The sequence below is a fragment of the Gymnoscopelus microlampas genome (assembly GCF_963454915.1).
Source record: "Gymnoscopelus microlampas genome assembly, chromosome: 19".
Classification (NCBI taxonomy): Eukaryota; Metazoa; Chordata; class Actinopteri; order Myctophiformes; family Myctophidae; genus Gymnoscopelus; species Gymnoscopelus microlampas.
Window position 1 is genome coordinate 46,412,067 of NC_139956.1, and position 16,050 is coordinate 46,428,116.

The window sequence follows — 16,050 nt, forward strand, 5'->3', positions numbered from 1 at the left end:
GTGCAGAGTAGCTGTTAGTATAGTGGTGGAAGAAGTGCTTAGAGTATTTCTGCATTCTAGTATTGATACTTTTACTTAAATAAAACAATTTTAAGTCTGGTATTCAGAATTTACTTGCGTAAAAGTGCCAAGTATTATTTGGCATCAAAATGTACTTAAAGTACCAAAAGTAAAAGTACTCATTGTGCAGAAATCTTCCATTTCATGTTTTCAAAATGTATAAAATAATTTATGCTACGGGTTGTGAGCTTGTAGACTATTTTTCAAATAGTCGAAGTCTATATAGCGCTGAAGTGGTTATATATGTTTTGTAATAATATTCAAAATCTACAAAGTAACTAGTAACTAAAGAGTTATCCAATAATTGTAGTGGAGTATACTGTACGTACTATATTTGCCTATTGAAAATCTCTCTCTTCTCTCTCTCTCTCTCTCTCTCCTCTCTCTCTCTCCCCCTATCTCCCTCTCCCTCTCCCCTCTCCCTCTCTCTCTCCCTCTCCCTCTCCTCTCTCTCTCTCTCTCCTCTCTCTCTCTCTCCTCTCTCTCTCTCTCTCTCTCTCTCTCTCTCTCCCTCTCTCTCTCTCTCTCTCTCTCTCTCTCTCTCTCCCTCTCTCCTCTCCCCCTCTCTCCCTCTCCCCTCTCTCTCTCCCTCTCCCTCTCTCTCTCTCTCTCTCTCTCTCTCTCTCTCTCTCTCTCCTCTCTCTCTCTCTCTCTCCCCTCTCTCTCTCTCTCTCTCTCTCTCTCTCTCCATCTAGCTGGGAGAGAGGTTTGTGACAGAGGACTGTGCCCAGGAGTGTGAGTCCACGCCCACGGGCGCTGACTGCCAACCCAAGACATGCCAGCCGGGCTATGTGTGTGCCATCTACGACCTGAGGCGGGACTGCTACAAAGGTGTGTGTGTGTGTGTGTGTGTGTGTGTGTGTGTGTGTGTGTGTGTGTGTGTGTGTGTGTGTGTGTGTGTGTGTGTGTGTGTGTGTGTGTGTGTGTGTGTGTGTGTGTGTGTGTGTGCGCGCGCGTGCGTGACAGAGAGATACATATTGAACCAATTAAAAGTGTTAACAAGAGCTTGTGACTAAATAATAACTACATTCAATGGAACACAGGTAAAACAAATAAAATCCATTTCCTGCAAACTAATGGTTTTGGACATACACGGTTTCCAACCAAACAGCGACGATGTTCTGCATAATGAATGTTGTGTGCTGTAGGACTAGTAGTGTAATGTTTCACTAGGAGATTTGCGCACCTCCCGTTGTGCAAATCAATAAAAAAAATGAAAAATAATTCATAGCAATAAACATCTTCCTTCCATTGCAGCGAGTCCGTGTCTCTCGTACCCGTGTGAGAACGGAGGCACATGTCAGGAGGGCACCAACTCCACCTACACGTGTCAGTGTTTCGAAGGGTTCGAGGGCGTCAACTGTGAGGTGGAGAAGACAGACACAGGAGGACTGGGTAAGGAGACAATTAGTACTGGAGTCAGTGGTTCTCAAACATGTTCATGTCAAGGACCCACAAATTATTCTTTTTTTTTTCCAGGGACCCCCATACAAGATTTTTGTGCTTAAAATGTTCCAGAAATTTAAAGAGGTGGTGCCATGGTTTTGCACTTTTTCTGTCTTTTATGTGTCTATGAGGTTGATAGAACTTCATTAAGCCCCCGGGTGGTGTTTTTATGGTGTTTTATGTCTTCTCTGACTACTTTGAGTTTCTTCCTGGAGGCTGAAACCTTGAGGGTCAAACGTGCCAATAGAAAAACAGCGCTTTAATGACGCAGTAGAAATATACCCTCCCCTTCATTATCATAACACAACAGGTGTGGGCATGAGGAGGAGGAGGGACCAGGACAGGAGGCGGAGGGACTGGTTCAAGTCACTTAAAATCAAATTTGAATCAAAATTCAAATGATGTGTTGCTTATTGAAATTGGAACATATTTGAAGAAGTTATGGACATTTGAATCTTGTCTAACCAGAATTGTCAAAGCACTGAAAACAGCTTTCAAAGATTTCACACAATCAGGGCCTGTTAAGGGGCGTCAACAATGGGTACCAAAATGATTTAGTTCAAGATTGTTTTTTGAACAACAGAGTAAACAGAGTATTTCTACATTGCAGTATTGATACTTAAAGACGGGGTGCCGTGATTTTCAGTGATCCCCCCCCCTAAAACATAATCATCAGGTATTATGGTTAAACTAGGAGGAAGATTTTTTTCAAAAAAGTGTACAGAAATTGTTAAAATTATGTTTTTATGTGGACACGCCTCCAGTTCATTAAGTATACCTGGTTCTCACCTTAGCACCTCCTCCACCACCTTAGCACCACCCACCTGTCCTAGTCCCTCCTCCTCCTCATGCCCACACCTGTTGTGTTATGATAATGAGGGGGAGGGTATAATTTTACTATGTCACTAAAGGGCTGTTTTTCTATTGGCACGTTTGACCCTCAAGGTTTCAGCCTCCAGGTAGAAACTCAGTCAAAGAAGACATAAAATACCATAAAAACACCACCAGGGGGCTTAATGAAATTATATCAACCTCATAGACAGAAAAAGTGCAAAACCATGGCACCACCTCTTTTAGTACTTTTTCCACCACTGCCAGTGTTGTAGTGTTAGCTGATGGTCTGATGATTGATTCCATGGACATCCCCTCTCTGTCTTCCAGAAACCAAGTGGATCATTCTGATAGCTGTGCTGGCGTCTGTGGTGCTCATCCTCCTCATCACCCTCATCAGCGTGTGTTGTGTGTGTCAACGCAGTAGCAAGTAAGTCAATTATGGGTCAATTATCTGAAAAATGAACAATAGGCTCTATGCACAGCAGCCATTTTTGGAATTAATTGGGCCCCTTCCTTACTTCCTTCACAGGTGTTACCAATAATACTAATTAAGGCTCTGTTCCATTTAGTGTGGCATAGTGGTTGTCTTGTTTTCAAGGACCCCCATAACTCTGAGAGTGTACAAATGGAACCAAATGGACCCTCATGGGTCCATTTGGTTCCATTTGTACACTCTCAGTGTTACACACCCACCATAAGAGGCCATTTGGGAACCAAAATGGAGTGTTTCTAGTGAGCCAACATGCACGATATCAACACCCTGACCAGAATGGAACTGAGCCTTCATTAGTATCATTGGTAACACCTGTGAAGGAAGTAAGAAGAGGCCCAATTTCTTTCCAATATGGCTGCTGTGCATAGAGCCTATTGAATGAATTGCTGGAGTAGTTTCACAAGTTATATCCAAAGTCGGTCTTTTATTTCAAACATGTATTCACAGTGCATCGTACACTAATAGTTTAGTCAGAGCTTTGCTGTAGTAAGTGGCATTCTAGCAAGCAAAGGCGGACATAACTTTGGTTGCTGTTGTGAGTTTGTAGATCCGGTATCTTCAGAAAAGAGAGTTGTTAACTAGTCTACCAAGTATAGAAGTGGCTCAATAAAGACAATTTAAGGTAGAGAAGGGAAGCCTCCCACAGTAGCTGCTAAAAAGCAGTCACGCTGTTATTACAGTTGAACAGTAATTTAATGCTTTGCCAAAAATACATTACATCGGCGGCGCGTTGTGAGCTTGTAGGTTGGATATTTTCGGTGCGCGTCTGCGCGACAACCTTTTTTACAATGTTATGTATAAATCAGGCTAATGGCCATGGAGGCTTATGGCTCTGGTCTCTCCAACCCAGACAAGCTTCCTGGGGGTTTATTCTAGTCAGATCACAGCTCATTTTGTAAACAGCCTCTCAGGGACTCCGCTAATTCACCCACCTTTGGTTGGTCCTGCATACATTAGTATCATGGTCAGTATCATGGTCAGTATCATGTCAGTATAATGTCAGTATCATGGTCAGTATCATGTCTGTTTCATGTCAGTATCATGGTCAGTATCATGGTCAGTATCATGTCAGTATAATGTCCGTATCATGGTCAGTATCATGGTCAGTATCATGTCAGTATAATGTCAGTATCATGGTCAGTATCATGGTCAGTATCATGGTCAGTATCATGTCAGTATAATGTCAGTATCATGGTCAGTATCATGGTCAGTATAATGTCAGTATCATGTCTGTTTCATGTCAGTATCATGGTCAGTATCATGGTCAGTATCATGTCAGTATAATGTCAGTATCATGGTCAGTATCATGGTCAGTATCATGGTCAGTATCATGTCAGTATAATGTCAGTATCATGGTCAGTATCATGGTCAGTATCATGTCAGTATCATGTCAGTATCATGGTCAGTATCATGGTCAGTATCATGGTCAATATCATGGTCAGTATCATGTCAGTATCATGGTCAGTATCATGTCAGTATCATGTCAATATCATGGTCAGTATCATGGTCAGTATCATGTCAGTATCATGTCAGTATCATGTCAATATCATGGTCAGTATCATGGTCAGTATCATGTCAGTATCATGGTCAGTATCATGGTCAGTATCATGGTCAGTATCATGTCAGTATCATGGTCAGTATCATGGTCAGTATCATGTCAGTATCATGGTCAGTATCATGTCAGTATCATGTCAATATCATGGTCAGTATCATGGTCAATATCATGGTCAGTATCATGGTCAGTATCATGGTCAATATCATGGTCAGTATCATGGTCAGTATCATGGTCAGTATCATGGTCAGTATCATGTCAGTATCATGTCAATATCATGGTCAGTATCATGGTCAGTATCATGGTCAGTATCATGGTCAGTATCATGTCACTTGCTACTAACATGATGCTGACATGGTACTGACCATGAAATGGAGACACAATGAGTTAAGGAAAAGAAAAAGCCTAGGATGAAATGAAGAAAATGTCTACTTGAATATTATATTTAACTGCCACTCCCGTTGTGAAACACTACTTTAGCCCTATGTTCTCTCTATGTTATCTCTATGTTCCCTCTGCCCTACAGTATGTTACATATTCACTTTTTTATGTAGGCATTACTGTGGGATATGAACAACACAAACTCTCATATTCATTCCAGGTCCGATGTTTACATAGTCGAACTGCAGCAACGATTGTCTAACCCGTATAGTTCATCTAGCATACATTACAGGATGCATAAGGTACTGGAGTATTTCCAATATTCAATACTTTTAATTCTACTCCACTACATCTCAGAGGCAAATATAGTACATTTTTTTACTCCACTACAATTATTAGAACACTTTAGTTACTAGTTACTTTGTAGATTTAGATTGTTATTACAAAACACAGCTACATTAGCCACATTCAGCCCTATCTAATTCGGCTTTTGAAAATAGCCGATCTACAAGCTCACATCGTGCTCACATTGTGTTGCTTTGCGACACGATGTGAGCTTGTAGATCTGCTATTTTCAAAAGATGCTCATTCTTTTGGAAAACATTTTGCATATTGAGTACTTTTACTTTTGGTACTTTTTGTAAGTACATTTTGAGTGCTGATGCTTTTGTACTTTTACTCAAGTGAAATTTTGAACACCGGACTTTTACTTATAACAGAGTATTTCTACCTAGTGGTATTGATATTTTTTACTTACAGTAAGTCAAAAATGTTGGCTAAAAGGCCTCTATATAGAAACACATTTACTGTCAGACACATCCAGACTAAACAATGGCTGCAGCCGTTCTGACTCTGAGCTTTTCTCTCTGTTTTCTTAGGAAGAAGGAGACGGGCAACTATGATGCGTCCAAACTGGGAATGTACAACACACACAGTAAGTCAGATTTCTCACAGGTCAATGTTAATGTTTGTTTTAACATGGAGCCGAGTCTTGGTGCAGCACATGCTGTTGCTGTTGTCGGGCAGAAACCTCTTATCTGAATATTTAAACTTTTAGTGTTTTTTCGTAAATTAACACCCTACTTGATCATACTACAGCGTCACAGAAAAAGCATCAAAAGTAGCAGATCTACAAGCTCTAAACACGGCGAGGAACGACACGTTTCGAGCTTGCAGATCTGCAACGTTTGCTATTATTGAATTTGAATCCTGAAAAGTAATAGTTATGGACATGTGAGGTTTCCACCCGACAGAGATGATATCAAGTGGACTATTTGAGTTGTTCGTTTAAATACGTGTTTGTTTAAATACGCAAACACGCACGCACACGCGTGCAAACACACACACACAGACACGTAAACAGCTGCATTTTTTTACGCTTGGGTCGTTCTGTTTCTGTTTCGTCTCGGGATGAAAAGTTTGGGAACACCTATAATAATCTCTCTCTCTCTCTCTCTCTCTCTCTCTCTCTCTCTCTCTCTCTCTCTCTCTCTCTCTCTCTCTCTCAGGCGTTCCATATGAGAACATAGATGACCTGAAGAAGGAGAAAGCTCTGAACACCACCCCGTTCTGATCGCACTGCCATCTACAAAATGCCTTCCAAATCAGTAGTTCTCACACTTTTTAAACAAGATTATTTTTTAAATGTAAAACAAAAAAGAATAGCAGATGTACAAGCGTAGGCTATCTGCTATTTTTGAATAGCCAACGTAAAAAGGCTTTCCCCGGTTTGAATGGGCTAACCTGATGTCTGCGTACTGTACACGCCTGTACTGTACTGTATTGTTTGTCAATGTCTGGTCCGAGGCCCTCCTGGTATCCAATCAGGGCCCCTTAAGGGTCTGTCCTAATGGACCAATCTTATTTATTCATTATTATATATGGAGACCCCCTCCCCAATCTACACTTTAACATTCCCAGTGTTACTTTAACTCTGAGAGTGTACGAGAGAGAGAGAGAGAGAGAGAGAGGGAGGGAGAGGGAGAGAGAGGTAGAGAGAGGTAGAGATACAGACAGAGAGAAAGAGAGAGACAGACAGACAGAGAGTCAGAGAGAGATACAGACGGAGAGAAAGAGAGAGAGACAGACAGACAGAGAGACAGGGAGAGAAAGAGAGAGAGAGAGAGACAGAGAGACAGGGAGAGAAGAGAGAGAGAGAGAGAGAGAGAGAGAGAGAGAGAGAGAGAGAGAGAGAGACAGACAGGGAGAGAAAGAGAGAGAGAGAGACAGACAGACAGAGAGACAGGGAGAGAAAGAGAGAGAGAGAGAGAGACAGACAGAGAGACAGGGAGAGAAAGAGAGAGAGAGAGAGAGACAGACAGGGAGAGAAAGAAGAGAGAGAGAGAGAGAGAGAGAGAGAGAGAGAGAGAGAGACAGACAGAGAGACAGGGAGAGAAAGAGAGAGAGAGACAGACAGAGAGACAGGGAGAGAAAGAGAGAGAGAGAGAGAGAGAGAGAGAGAGAGAGAGAGAGAGAGAGAGAGAGAGAGAGAGAGAGAGAGACAGACAGACAGGGAGAGAAAGAGAGAGAGATACAGACAGAGACAGGGAGAGAAAGAGGGAGACAGACAGAGACAGAGAGAGAGAGACATACATAGAGACAGACAGACAGAGAGAGAGAGACATACATTCAATGGTAGAAACACTCAGAGTTATACAGACCCCCTGGTTGGTGTGTCCCCCCCCCCCCCCCCCCCCCCCCCCAATCCCCGCGTTTTGAGAACCAGTGCAGTACAGTAAAACTGTAGGAGGCTACTGCAATAAACCTGTTGATTCATTCCTTATCAAGAGTTGTGAATACCACTGTATGTGTATTGTTCATATGTGTTTTTTCTTTATTTTATGTTTTAACTTATTGGAGCATTTGAAGGTGTCTACTAGTTCCAGCTGGGTGTACAGCATTTAATCCACTAAAAAAGTGCAGTAATACAGGGTTTGCCTAAGAACATTAATGAGAGAATGAACATATTGCACAATGAATAGAATATAATTTATATACAGTATGCTGTGTGGATGTGTGTGTGAAAGTGTTTATTTTTGGAATTTAATAAATGATGCGCTACAAAACAAAATCTGTGTTTCTTTCCTATGTTCTGAGACCCTAACTGAATGGAGGCAGTGATGGAGAATGCTCACATGTTTTACTTAAGTAAAAGTAAATCAATACCACAATGTAGAAATACTCAGTTACAAGTAAAGGTTCGGTATTCAACGTTTACTTGGGTAAAAGTATTGGCATCACAATGTACTTAAAGTACCAAAAGTAATGTAGAATATCCATTTCAAGTTTTCAAAATGTATATATTTTTTCTAGAAAACAGCCGATCTACAAGCTCATAACAAGTCTCTACACGACACCGTTGTGAGGTTCTAGATCTGCTATTTGGGCTGGGCTGAACTGCAGTGGTTAAAGCTGCACTATGTAACTTTCCTCTTCCACACCGGATTTGAACCCGGTTTTCTGCGCAAGTGCTGACAGTTTCTACCATTGAGCTAATAGAGCCTGCCTGCTTGCTCAGGGGATAAATGGAATCTTGACCATCAGATCAACATGTGTGTCAGATCCTGTGTCTATAGGTGAGACATGACCTTTGACACGATCTAAATGTCAAATACAACCACCCCAATTGTATAAGTCGTATTGTATTAACCCTTTAAGACCTGAAGCGATTCTACATGTCTCCTAAATCACAACAGTTTTCTGAAAAACGTAAGTTTCTATATCAGTGGTGCTCAATCTTTTTCATGTCAAGGACCCCAAAATGACCCCCAAAATTAGCAGATCTACAAGGTCATAGCGCGGCACCGCTATGAGCTTGTATGTCTGCTATTTTTGAATAGCCAAAGTGTAAAATAAAGCTTTTTAGCTCAAATCTAAAAATGACACAGTTCCAGGGAACTGTTCCTCAAAAGGTGAATTAAATAAGCCTGGCCTTAAGTCAAATCCAGGCTTGACAAAGTCGGGTCCGTATAGCCTGGTTTATTCGGTTCCTCGAACGCCAAGCCAGGCTGAAAAGGAGCGACTTTGTCGAGCTAGACCTTGTCAAGCCAGGCTGTGTCGAGCCAGGATAATGAAGCCAGGCTTCACGTATTTCTATAAAAGACCATGAAAGTCGATAGCAGAATCCTTGAACTTGACCAATCATCAGGGGTTTTCTGCTGGATTTGGTATCAAACTGACAAACTCCAAAATTCACCTGGGGGAGGACCCCCAGACCCCCCGGTTTGGGGGTGTGGTCAGTGCATGCCATCATACAGAGATATTAACTTTAAAGTAATGAATGGTTATTATTAAAGATGGGTCTTACACTTTGTAGTGACCAAAAAAGTCACTACAAAGTACTACCAATCAACTCTAAATTGCCTGAAACGTACTCCTAAGAGGTTTTTGGGGGGACGATTTTGGCCTCCACACTTAGTGATTTTTTCGGATTTAACTTTCGTTTCGGTAGTGACAAACTTTCGTTTCGGTAGTGACACAAAGGTGGAAAAAAGAATAAGTCCAGAGCTCGATGAATGTTAGGGACCAAAAAAAAAAGTCACTACAGAGTACTACCAATCAACTCTAAATTGCCTGAAACGTACTCCTAACAGGTTTTGGGGGGGACGATTTTGGCCTCCACACTTAGTGATTTTTTCGGATTTAACTTTCGTTCCGGTAGTGACAAACTTTCGTTTCGGTAGTGAGGACCCCCAGACCCCCCACTAGCCACGCCCCCAACCAATCTCCTGGATTCTGACAGTCCAATGTTGGCAGCCCTGAGTGACACAATGGTGAAAAAAAAAATGTACTAAGTCCAGAGCTCGATGAATGTTAGGGACCAAAAAAAAAAGTCACTACAAAGTACTACCAATCAACTCTAAATTGCCTGAAACGTACTACTAAGAGGCTTTTGGGGGGACGATTTTGGCCTTTCGTTTCGGTAGTGACAAACTTTCGTTTCGGTAGTGACACAATAGTGAAAAAAATGTTTTTACTAAGTCCAGAGCTCGATGAATGTTAGGGACCAAAAAAGTCACTACAAAGTACTACCAATCAACTCTAAATTGCCTGAAACGTACTCCTAAGAGGTTTTTGGGGGGACGATTTTGGCCTCCACACTTAGTGATTTTTTCGGATTTAACTTTCGTTCCGGTAGTGACAACTTTCGTTTCGGTAGTGAGGACCCCCAGACCACCCACTAGCCACGCCCCCAACCAATCTCCTGGATTCTGACAGTCCAATGTTGGCAACCCTGCCAATCATAGAGCCCAAAACCCGACCGCAATAATAGATCCAGGGAGAAAGCGTGCAAAGTGTGTGTGTGTGTGGTGTGTGTGTGTGTGTGTGTGTGTGTGTGTGTGTGTGTGTGTGTGTGTGTGTGTGAGTGTGTGTCAGGGCTGCCAACATTGGACTGTCAGAATACAGGAGATTGGTTGGGGCGTGGCTAGTGGGGGTGCAATACGTTAGTCCGACAGACCATTCCTCCAACAGCGCATACCTCCGACGATTACTATACTAACCCTATACCAAACCCTAACCCTAACCCTAACCGCACGCGGAAGCCACGTAGTCGGAGTAATGGGATGTCCTACCGAAACGAAAGTTTGTCACTACCGAAACGAAAGTTAAATCCGAAAAAATCACTAAGTGTGGAGGCCAAAATCGTCCCCCCAAAAACCTGTTAGGAGTACGTTTCAGGCAATTTAGAGTTGATTGGTAGTACTTTGTAGTGACTTTTTGTTTTGGTCCCTAAAATTAATCGAGCTCTGGACTAAGTAAATGTTTTTTTTTCACCATTGTGTCACTACCGAAACGAAAGTTTGTCACTACCGAAACGAAAGTTGAGCTCTGGACTTATAGTCAGGGGATATTAAAAAAGTCTTGGAATAAATTCCTTACCAAAAAAAATCTTCACCAATGTGTTTGTAAAGGTGTCTAGTAACACATCTCACAAAGACTGAAATTCAGTATCCCGAGGAGAATTTTTGACAGCTCCTTAAAGTTGGGGTACCCACCATAACATTGGTTAAAAAAAAATCCCCCCAAAAAACAAAATTTTATTCTGTTTTAAGTAGCATGTGAGGGGTCAAACTAGGGTGTTTTTATGATTCTGAATCCATTGCAATCATTTGTTTTGCACCAAAACCACTCCTTGGGCTAAAAACGGTCCAATCCCAATGGGCTTTTTACACAAAAAGTATACATGGCTATGGCCGTTTTTAGCCCAAGGAGTGGTTTTGGTGCAAAACAAATGATTGCAATGGATTCAGAATCATAAAAACACCCTAGTTTGACCCCTCACATGCTACTTAAAACAGAATTATTATTTTTTTTTTTCTTTAACCAAGGTTATGGTGGGTACCCCAACTTTAAGGAGCTGTCAAAAATTCTCCTTGGAATACTAAATTTCAGTCTTTGTGAGATGTGTTACTAGACACCTTTACAAACACATTGGTGAAGATTTTTTTTGGTAAGGAATTTATTCCAAGATTGGAAAATATTCTGCTAATATCCCCTGACTATTAGTACATTTTTTTTTCACCATTGTGTCACTACCGAAACGAAAGTTTATCACTACCGAAACGAAAGTTAAATCCGAAAAAATCACTAAGTGTGGAGGCCAAAATCGTCCCCCCAAAAACCTGTTAGGAGTACGTTTCAGGCAATTTAGAGTTGATTGGTAGTACTTTGTAGTGACTTTTTTTTTTGTCCCTAACATTCATCGAGCTCTGGACTTAGTAAATCTTTTTTTTTCACCATTGTGTCACTACCGAAACGAAAGTTTGTCACTACCGAAACGAAAGTTAAATCCAAAAAATCACTAAGTGTGGAGGCCAAAATCGTCCCCCAAAAAACCTCTTATGAGTACGTTTCAGGCAATTTAGAGTTGATTGGTAGTACTTTGTAGTGACTTTTTTTTTTGGTCCCTAAAATTCATCGAGCTCTGGACTTAGTAAAAAAAAAATTCACCATTGTGTCACTACCGAAACGAAAGTTTGTCACTACCGAAACGAAAGTTAAATCCGAAAAAATCACTAAGTGTGGAGGCCAAAATTGTCCCCCCAAAAACCTCTTAGGAGTACGTTTCAGGCAATTTAGAGTTGATTGGTAGTACTTTGTAGTGACTTTTTTTTTGGGTCCCTAACATTCATCGAGCTCTGGACTTAGTAAATCTTTTTTTTTCACCATTGTGTCACTACCGAAACGAAAGTTTGTCACTACCGAAACGAAAGTTAAATCCGAAAAAATCACTAAGTGTGGAGGCCAAAATCGTCCCCCAAAAACCTGTTAGGAGTACGTTTCAGGCAATTTAGAGTTGATTGGTAGTACTTTGTAGTGACTTTTTTTTTTGGTCCCTAAAATTCATCGAGCTCTGGACTTAGTAAAAAAAAAATCACCATTGTGTCACTACCGAAACGAAAGTTTGTCACTACCGAAACGAAAGTTAAATCCGAAAAAATCACTAAGTGTGGAGGCCAAAATCGTCCCCCCAAAAACCTCTTAGGAGTACGTTTCAGGCAATTTAGAGTTGATTGGTCAACACAGTCTCACCCCGAAGAAGGCATATATTGCCTTTTTGCCAGAACCCCAGGAAGGCAGTATGTGTCGTCCAAGTCCCCCCGACGATAATATGCGCCTTCCAGGGTCACTCATAGACATTCATAGAATTCCTCAAAAGGCAGCCTGCGCCTTCTTAGGCGTTCCATTGATAATACATTGGAATTCCTCAAAAGGCAGCCTGCGCCTTCTTAGGCGTTCCATTGATAATACATTGGACTGACACACAACGTGAGCTAAGGGACTTGGTTGAAATGCACCAGAGCACACACCACCCACAAAAACCTGACAACAATATTCTGAGCATTACTATATTATTTTGGTAACGGGACATTTCTTTGACTTTTCCAAGCCCATTACGTCATTTCAGATTACTTCCGCATTCCGTAGTGTCCGTCACGGGCGTCATGGCTGAACTTCAGCCTTTTTTTCTTTGCACTATTTCCATTACACTCAATACATCTACATTAACGTTCAAATCTCAAATATAAAGTGCTTACTTAATGGCCACGGATGTTACAATTCTGTACGGGTCCTCCAAAATACCTGTATCTTTTGTATTGTTCAATAAAAAGCATTTTAATCCGATTGGTGGCCATTTTCTCCATGCTTTTCACACCTGATCCTATCGGTTGAAAGGTGTATTGCACTCTGATACTTTATAACTCTGTGAGAAAATGGCAGCCAATCGGATTAAAATGCTTTTTATTGAACAACACGGAATATACGAGTATTTTTAAGGAACCGTGAATAATCTTAACGTCCGTGGCCATTGGGTAAGCACTTTATAGTTGAAATTTGAACGTTTGTGAAAAAAGTGCAACCATCAGGTTGAAGTGAGAGAGAGAGAGAGAGAGAGAGAGAGAGAGAGAGAGAGAGAGAGAGAGAGAGAGAGAGAGAGAGAGAGAGAGAGAGAGAGAGAGAGATACATATATCTATCTATCTATCTATCTAGATAGATAGATAGATAGATAGACAGATGTATATGGAGAGAGAGAGAGAGAGAGAGAGAGAGAGAGAGAGAGAGAGAGAGAGAGAGAGAGAGAGAGAGAGAGAGAGATCTATATCTATCTATCTATCTATTTATCTATCTAATAGATAGATACATAGATAGCTTCTATCTATCTATCTATCTATCTATCTATCTATCTATCTATCTATCTATCTATCTATCTATCTATCTATCTATCTATCTATCTATATATCTATATCTATATCTATATATCTATCTATCTAATCTATTATTAATTAATTAATGTTTCCAAGTGCTCTGGCAGATGTAATGCATCCGGATCCGGACGTAAACCGTCCGTTTCGGTATCCGCCCTCTTAATCGCGTTTGTTTAGACAGTATTGTTTAGACAGTGCAAAAAACAGAGCACTTTTTCCATTAATAACACCTTTGTCTAAATATACGTTCACATTTCAAATACAAAGTGCTTACCGTTTGGCCACAGACTTTATTATTATGTACGGGTTCATAAAAAAAACAGTATTTTCCGTATTTTCTAATAAAAAGTATTTTAATCTGATTGATGGCCATCTTCCCATAGAGTTAATAATGTATCAGCGTGCAGTACACCTCCCAATCGATAGGCTGACGTTATTGAAAGCATAGAAAAAAGTCTAGAAAAATGGCCACTGATTGGATTAAAATGCTTTTTATTGAACAATACAGACAATACAGATACTTATGAGAATCCGTACATAATATTAACACCCGTGGCCATGAGTTAAGCACTTTACATTTGAAATGTGAACGTTTATGTAGATGTACGGGTTGTATGGAGAAAGTGCCAAAACCAGGTTGAAGTTTGGCCTCCCATAATGCATTGCGAGCCGCCATTTTCAAACCAATAGGAATGTAAACATTGCGATGCGATCCTGCTCCATTCATTCTTCCTGTTCCTTGAGGTAAGCTGCAGATATTTTACTCTTACATTTATTTAAAAATAAATACATCGTTAAATCTGCACCACCACCACTAAATGATAGACCCACGTCACAGTTTTTTTGTTAACATGTTAGGATGCCAACGGTAGCAAGTTGGTGGGTCTGTATACGTTTAAAACTGCCTTTCTTTGTACTTATCCCTAAGCTAAGCTAACAAGCTAAGCTAAACACAACAACACGTCGTTTACACTCGGCTATTTGTGTCCCTTCATTTGTGTAGTTATTTCTTTTATCTGCCGTTTGTTTGCACAACATTAAAGGCAAAACAAAGTTTATTCCCATGGATGTGTTTTTCAGGGTTTTGGTTGATAAATTGAATACTTTATTAACCATGTCACAGTACTAGTAGTACAGCCAAATGTTATGCTAAAATATTAACACAATAAGCCCCAGGGGCTTGTTTCCATTTTCGTCCATTGTACTCAATTCATCAGTCACACATATAATGTATTATACAATACAGAGATGCAATCCAAAATATGTTGGGACAAAGTTCAGTTGAGGGGTGGGGGCGGGGGACAGAGGATTCTACTATAATGATGGTACCATGTTCCATGAGTTAAATTATGTCCCGTAGTATTTTGAGAACAGGAACTATTTAAACAGTTGATTTAAATTTATTATGGGGTTAATGTTATTCTTGGGCTATTCGAAAGTAGCTGATCTAAAAGCTTGCAACGCACCGCAATGTGACCTGTTGTGAGCTTAATAGATCTGTTATTTTTGAAAACTGTGAGATGTTGCATATTAATTTGGAGTCCTTGACATGGAAAAACTTGTTGAACCACTGTCATAAGGGTCTATTTGGTTCTGTACACTGTCAGAGTTCATCTCAGGATTTAATTGTATGCAGTTATCAAAGGCATTGTGATGTGTTTTTTGGCTTTATGAACCAGTATAGGATTCTGCATCCTCTTTTACAATGTAGGGTGTTAAATTCTGAATAATTAGCTTTCTCTTACAGATTCATCCAACGAACCTCTGCTAAACAAACAAACAAACAAACAAACAAACAAACAAAAACAACTGTTAAGAGCCACTCACTCTCTCTCTCACTCTCTCTCACACACACTCTCTCTCTCTCTCTTTCTCTCTCTCTCTTTCTCCCCCCCCCCCCCCCCCCACCCATCACCATGAGTGATCCAAAAGATGTGGTTGCGGAACTGGAAATGAGTTTAAAGCGCGCACAAGCGGCTGCTGTGGCCAAAAGTCTTGCTGACTTGATTCCTCCAGAGTCACAAGGCACAGCACCACCACCACCAGCGAAGAAGGCAAAGGCATCTGCAACGATGGTGAGGTGGGTAGAGAGAGACAGTGATGGAAACGTGATCTCTGCAAGGTCAAGGTCAAGATCAACCAGGAGTCAGTCAAATCAGGGTCAGTATTGCTATAGCATTAACTCATTTAGACCTGAGGCCCATTGTAAAATCCACTTGGAAATGTCAAATGTTTTTGCGGCACACCCATGCCACACCACTATGGCTGCCATGTTAAGTGGTCAGATGGGTGGACTTGCTCTGCCGTCTGTGTTGATGTGTGTGAATGGGTGAATGTAATAAGCATTGAATATCACTGTGGATATTTGCCTTGGTAAGGCTTCCATTGAAATTATTTGTTTTGAGTGCCCTGCCAATGGGCCGCCAGACCTTTTTTTTTTTTAATCAAGCTATAGCAATCATTCCTATTTGATAGCATATTAATAGGCAGATAAGTGACGCTAATTTAACTGCCCACATTATGGTTTGGGAAAAGTCTACTAGTCCTCTCAGGATAATAACCAGGCTGACACTAG

The 16,050-nt window shown here is 40.9% G+C and overlaps 1 protein-coding gene across 1 annotated transcript in view; it reads left to right on the top strand.

The window, feature by feature from the left end:
- Positions 1 to 16,050, top strand: part of zanl (zonadhesin, like) — a gene marked incomplete at both ends in the record, with an annotated part of 88,170 nt that overhangs the window by 51,825 nt on the left and 20,295 nt on the right. The window contains 4 exons of the mRNA XM_084042433.1: positions 756 to 891; positions 1,318 to 1,455; positions 2,668 to 2,767; positions 15,492 to 15,550. Coding sequence (XP_083898559.1) covers positions 756 to 891; positions 1,318 to 1,455; positions 2,668 to 2,767; positions 15,492 to 15,550 — 433 coding nt within the window. The remainder of the gene's footprint in view (positions 1 to 755; positions 892 to 1,317; positions 1,456 to 2,667; positions 2,768 to 15,491; positions 15,551 to 16,050) is intronic.